The sequence below is a fragment of the Lucilia sericata genome, unplaced genomic scaffold, assembly GCF_015586225.1.
Source record: "Lucilia sericata isolate MDLA Ls3-8-SP2 unplaced genomic scaffold, ASM1558622v1 Contig001529F_arrow, whole genome shotgun sequence".
Taxonomy (NCBI): domain Eukaryota; kingdom Metazoa; phylum Arthropoda; class Insecta; order Diptera; family Calliphoridae; genus Lucilia; species Lucilia sericata.
The window spans coordinates 107656-113833 of record NW_023995454.1 but is presented as its reverse complement, the minus strand read 5'-3'; the positions used below and the strand labels follow the sequence as shown (position 1 = coordinate 113833).

The 6178-nt window shown below is 34.8% G+C and overlaps 2 protein-coding genes across 2 annotated transcripts; one reads left to right on the top strand and one right to left on the bottom strand.

Moving 5' to 3' along the window:
• Nucleotides 1–1455: 1455 nt before the first annotated feature.
• LOC119611775 (60S ribosomal protein L4-like) lies at nt 1456–3305 on the bottom strand. The gene is made up of 4 exons (XM_037967466.1): nt 3285–3305; nt 2988–3168; nt 2547–2917; nt 1456–2247 (listed from the first exon to the last, which is right to left on the bottom strand). The coding sequence occupies exons 1-4, from the start codon at nt 3303–3305 to the stop codon at nt 1591–1593; spliced, it is 1230 nt and encodes a 409-aa protein (XP_037823394.1). The 3' UTR covers nt 1456–1590.
• A 383-nt stretch (nt 3306–3688) lies between these two features.
• On the top strand, nt 3689–4971 carry LOC119611776 (pre-mRNA-splicing factor SPF27-like). Its single transcript, XM_037967467.1, has 2 exons — nt 3689–3884; nt 4150–4971. Exons 1-2 carry the CDS (start codon nt 3810–3812, stop codon nt 4900–4902), a joined length of 828 nt encoding a protein of 275 aa, XP_037823395.1. The 5' UTR covers nt 3689–3809; the 3' UTR covers nt 4903–4971.
• Nucleotides 4972–6178: the final 1207 nt, after the last annotated feature.

Below are 6178 nucleotides of genomic sequence, written 5' to 3'. Positions count from 1 at the left end.
TCTAAGAGTTGTTATCGGGTAATAGGACCCAAACTCTTTGATTGCTCATCAAAATTTCCTGACTCAAATCCCTTAGAGATGCTGTTCGGCGTTTTGAAGTGCTGTTTCGGAACTCGCCGTTTTAGAAAACATTGAAGGGGCGAATAGCTTAAAATCTGATTGGCTTTCATTACGAACTACACTAGTAACTAATCTATTCCATAAAGGTGTTTGGAACTCAAAGGGACCAAAGATTTGCATAAGAAGATCAAAAAGTTGCTTAAGTTTCGAACAGCTATTTATGGAGTTAATTCAGTTATTATTTTCTTGTAACTCACATCGAAATGGAATTAAAATTTTGTTGTTGTTATTATAATGTAGACACATAATATTATTATTATCAATTATATAATTTTGAATAAATCAATTAAAATAGAAAATATAGCACTTTGTATACAATGCCAAAAAAAGTTGCTTAGGTTTCGAACAATACTGTATATATACGTAAGTTTGTTATACCGTCTGTCTATCTTAACCTATAAACTGTGTAGGTTAAAGGTTAATTAAATTTTGATATTTTTGGGATTTCTCATTGAACCGTATTTATTTCTGAATATTATCAATAATAATTAAAGAAAATTAATGTATATAGTCCTAAATTTAAAATAATATCGAGAAAAAAAAAATCAAAATTAACCCTTTAAAGCGTTTGGGAACATCAACGTTAACGTTTTTGAAAATTTTGAATTTTTTCCATACACGTTTTTCGTTTTATAAAATTTAAATTAATATTTAATTAAAATTTCCAATAATTCGAATATAATTTTTAAAAAATCGAAAAATTTTATTTTTAAACATTTCTATAAATTCCAAATCTTTATTTTGCAAATTAACTTCGAAAAAATCCTTAACCTTTTTTCGAAAAATTTAAAAATGTTTCGAAACTTATTTTAATAAATTCAGACATTAGGTAATACAAATTCAAAACTTTAAAACATTCGAAAACCAATTTTGAAAATTAAAAAAAAAATTTTGCAATTCGACAACAAATTACAAAATATTCGAACACTATTCTAAAAATTTAGTCGAAAGAAATTTAAAAATGTCGAACCCTTTATATTATTTAGTGAAAAGTAAAAAATTTAAATTCGTTGTGAACAAATTGGGTGTGGCTGACCTTGGTCAAAAAATTATTTTATAACGGTAAGGAAATTCAAAAATATTTACGAGTGATAATATGGAACTATTAAATAAATAAAAAAAAAAAAACTATAACATTAGTGGAAACTTTGAATACAAGCCTTGAACTCAAATTGATTATTGGTTAAACAACTTTGTTGTTTATAACAGAAGCTAGAACTGTGTACGAAACCTAACCTCCTCGCTAACAACAAATACTCTTGGTCTTTTTGTTAACTTAAAAACAACAGTGTGAAAAACCTTTTCTTTTATTAAAAAATAAACTTAAACTTTAAGTTGGATTTTTAAAATGTTTTTTTGTTTTAATTATGAAAAAAATTCATATACATGTTTCTTCTATGTAGCATTATAAGTATTATTAAAAATACACCCACTTTCCCTAGGACCAAAACGAAAACTTTTCAAAAGTTTTTACTTCTTCTTGGGAGCAGCAGCGGCCTTCTTCTTTCTGGCTTCGAAAGCAGTTTTCAACATCTTGGCGCGGTTGGCAGCGGCTTTGCTGGCAACAACGGCGAAGTGGTTCTTGGCCAATTCAACGTTGTTCTTCTTAGCCTTGGCCAAGGTCTTGGCGATGGTACGTTGCTCAGCGGCCAAAGCAGCGCGACGACGAAGAACTTCGGCGTAGGGGTTCAACTTGATGAGTTGACGTACGTTGGTCAAAGGATTGAGACGACGTACGCGACGGAATACCTTCTTGCGGGGATCACGGAGAACCTTGCGGATTTCTTCGGATTTAAGAAGACGAGTCAAGTCGGTATTGGCCATCTTGGGTTGAGGAAGGTTGTAGCCCTTCTTCAAGGTGGAGCCAGATTTCCAGGTGCCGAAAAGTTCGTTCAAACGAGCGAAAGCAGATTCGGTCCAGATGACAAAACGACCAACATGACCGCCAGGAGCCAACTTCAACAAGTTCATCTTGTCGACGGACATGGTTTCAATGCCGGGGATGTTACGGAAGGCACGACGAAGACCTTCATCCTTGTAGTAAACGATGAGGGGACCTTTGCGGGCAATGCGACGACGATCGCGCATGGTACCACGGCCAGCACGGAAACGTTGGGATTTGTACACCTAAAAAAGAGCCAAACAAAAATAGTTACATTTAGTTAGGAAAAATAGTTTCTTTGTTAGCAGCAGTAGTAATAGTTTGAATGTAATGTTGATTTAAGTTACCCCGTTAATAAGTATTAAACACTTGTCAACGGAACGCCTACCGAAACCAATGTTTACTCTAGCAGCCACTTACGAGTTTAAAGCAATTTTTAACAAAATTCTTAAATAACAACTGAATTCTGTCAATAACTGCAGCAACTGCCCATAAGGATCGAAATGATTTGTTTACAACTACAATACACAAACGTTTTGTTTACCTTTTGGATGTCAGCCCAGATCTTCATGCGTCTGAGGAAGACAACAGCTTGCTTGGTCTTTTGCAACTTTTGTACTTCATCAGAGACAACCAATGGGAATTCAGAGACGCCATCGATGATGTGACCCTTAGATTGGACAAGGGCTGGGACGCCAGAGGCAGCAATAGCGGAAACCAAGGCATAACGACGTTGGTTTACGTTGATCTTGCGGTGCCAGCGACGGTAGGTCTTAGTGGGGGCGAACATACGACCACCACGACACATGTTACCGAAAGCACCCTGGCCGGAACGGTGAGTACCACCACCACGGACACGGGGAATACGAGCAACAGCACGACCAGTACCCCAAGATTCAGCAGAGGTTTGGTGACCTAAACAACAACAACACACACGTTATATAGGGAACATTTTTCCTTTATTTTTAGAGTATTTTATACATACCGGCTTGTTCGCTGACAGCATAAGGTTGACGCTTGTTGCGACGCATCAATTGATGAACATCGTTGACCACATCGGGGCGGATGGGAGCCTTGAAGACAGCTGGCAAGCAGATGTTCTTTTCTTTGATTTGTTCATTTTTATCCGAATAAACGGAGACCAGAGGTCTGGCATTGGCTAAACTCTACACAAAACAACAAAAATAAAATTTATTAAACACTTTGCCGCTTCTTCACTTGAATATTTTCACGATTATCTTTAACTTCAACGTGGGTTAGAATTTCACAAATGCCCAAAAACGAAACACGTGTGACTAGTCATAATTTACATTTCACGATCTTTACGTTAATTTTCTGACAATTTTTAGATTCACAGTAACGTCGTTAATAATCGTTGTAATTTTAAACACTTCTTACCATTTTGGCAAATAATCCCAAAAATTATTATATTATTTTATTCTGCTACGGCAGAAACGTCCTCCATTTACCAATAGTGGACCGAAAAGAAAAAGGAAGAAAACAAGAAGAGGAAAGAATGCTAAATAACGAAAAACTTAACGAAATTCAATATGGCTACCGATAAACAGAGTTGAAACTGAACGAATTTGAAGAGTTGTATTTGAGATTTTAGCGATTTTTAGGTATGTTTTGCAGTTTTACACCAGGTGGCTCTCGGTGCTACGAATGACTACTAAAAGGGAGTATGAGAAGTAAAATAGTGAACTGTCAAACGTTGTTAAAAAGAAAACAAACTGCAGCCGGAGTAAAGTAAAAATAAAAGATTTTTATTTAAATTCAACATTTTTGGTGAAAATTATTGTGTTAAATGGCTGGAGAAGTTACTGTAGATGCTTTGCCTTATATAGATCAGGGTTATGATGATCCTGGTGTTAGAGAATCGGTAAATAAATGATAAAGTTTGTTTGAAAAGTTAAATAGAAATGTGTGCCTCAATAGTTGACAGTGTGAAAAATAATTTCTACAAAATAGTGAAAACTTGTAAATTGAACTCCTAGGGGAACTATTCAAATTTTAAGAAAATTGTTTATAAAATTTGAAATGTAGTTACTTTTTATTATAATAGCAAATCTTTCTATTTATAGAAATTTTTTAGTAGTATAGCTTCATTGAAATTATAATTTTTTATGGCAATTTTTTAATTTTAGGCTCTGGCTATGGTAGAAGAATGTCGTCGCTACAGACCCACCAAAAACTATTTAGAACATTTACCTCCCCTCAGCTCGGCCGCTTTTGAGACAAAACTTATGGCTCAAGAATTTGAACGCATACAGAATCGTATACCCATGGAAACTCTAAGTATGAAACGTTATGAATTGCCACCACCAGCTGCAGGACGTTTATCTGAAGTTTCCGCCTGGGAAGAATCCATAGACAATTCGAAAGCTCAACTGGAACATCAATGGGTTAGAACAATGAATCTGGAACTAATGCTTGATTATGGTATTGAGGCTTGGAAGGCCTATTTAGAAGTATTCGTAGCCTTACAAGCTAAAGCCCAAAATCAATTGCAGGCTTTGAAAAAAGAAATACAAGACGTAAATTGGCAAAGAAAACAGGCTCAAACACAAGCCGGAGAAAAACTGCGAACCCTCGAAGCCAATTGGGTATTGTTAGTGTCGAAAAACTATGAAATCGAACAGCAATGCGTGGAACTGGAAAAACAAATATACACCTTGAGAGAACGCATAGCAGAGAATGAAAAGGCCAAACAATTGGAAGAACAAAGCGAACAGCAATTGAATGGTTTTTCCAATAATGGGGAAGATGGTAATAGTAATAGCAATAGCAGCGAAACTAATTCGGGAAATAATGATAATACTGCTGAAGAAGACAAGGAGAGACAGCCTCAAGAACAGGCCCAAGACGAGGATCAGGAAATGAGATCAGTGGAGACTTAATTTTTTAATATTTAAGAATTATTAGTTTAATTTAATGTTGCTAAAATATATAAATTTAAGAGATGATTTTAAATTTGTTGGTTTTAATTTATAAGAAAATTGTGAACTTAGTTGAACAGAGGGAAACTCAAAGTCAATATCACCCTTGAATGAATCTGTTATTGAATCTCCCGAAAGTGGCGAACAAAATGAAAAGTCTTAAATTAAAATTGTATTGGAATCCGTTGAAACTGAAAACAACAATGAATTTGTGGTCGAGGACTCTGCCTCCGCAAATACTCCCTCAGCTGTTAGTAAGGACAGTGCCAAAGGTTATTCTATAATTAATGAAGGCTCTCGGATGTCCTTCTCAATGGTAGATTTATACTGGGGTCAATTATTGCTAACGGCCTTGTATAGTTTGTCCAGATTCCGAAGGCGAAACCATAACCACAGAAGAAGTTGGTCGTTCAGGCGATCAAACTGTTTTGGTACACGTTCGTTTCTTTGCCGACAGTGGTCGTCGCAAAAATCTCATACCCTTTAATGGTATCGAAAGTTATCAGGAACGTATTGACAAAGTGCGTGAAAAGTATTGTCCAAAAAGTTCAAAATTTAAATTGTATGTACCGACAAAACGAAAAGAACCCGTTTGGTATGATCCGGTAAATGAGTCCTATCTGGTAAATGAGGTCTTATGCTGAAAGATTGGAGAAATTTTATGAAATTTTTAAAAAATCAAAGTGAGTATTTAAACAATATATCGTTATCTAAAACTTTCACTAAAAATAAAATTTTATTTTTCACAGAAAAAAAATCACCAAAAATTTTGAAATTAAAAAAAATGAAAATTCTATGCAGTATTTTCAGATTTTTTACATAAAAAATTCAAAATACTAACGAAGTTTTTCTGTTTTAACGGAAATTTTAAAATATAAAAATGTAAATATAACAAACTTTGACAGCTACGTAAACCAGGAGAATTAAGAAAAAAATTATCATCTGATTGAATAACACCACCTTATGTGAATTCGCCTTGGACTAGAGACTCGGAGGCGCCAGTGGCCGTACTTAAAAAGTACGAAGAAACGACCAGAGGTCTAAGTCGAGTGGCTCGGAGCCGGCTTGGCGCCGACACTTTTTATATATCCAGGCTGAGATCGGCTTATTTTGTTATCTACCGCAATTACAAAACCATTTCATATCGACAAAAACGAGTTTTTTATTTGATATTTAATTTTAATCACATATAGGAATATATCAATTATGCCGACTTTAAGAGAAGATTCAGTTTTCA

Excerpts from the sequence above, each read along its gene's own strand:
- LOC119611775 (XM_037967466.1), bottom strand. The coding sequence starts at position 3,305 with ATGACTAGTCACACGTGTTTC. Across the intron at positions 2,918-2,987 it reads TGCTGTCAGCGAACAAGCCG|GTCACCAAACCTCTGCTGAA; the intron begins GTATGTATAAAA and ends GTTGTTGTTTAG. Across the intron at positions 2,248-2,546 it reads TCTGGGCTGACATCCAAAAG|GTGTACAAATCCCAACGTTT; the intron begins GTAAACAAAACG and ends GCTCTTTTTTAG.
- LOC119611776 (XM_037967467.1), top strand. The coding sequence starts at position 3,810 with ATGGCTGGAGAAGTTACTGTAGATGCTTTGCCTTATATAGATCAGGGT. Across the intron at positions 3,885-4,149 it reads ATCCTGGTGTTAGAGAATCG|GCTCTGGCTATGGTAGAAGA; the intron begins GTAAATAAATGA and ends TTTTAATTTTAG.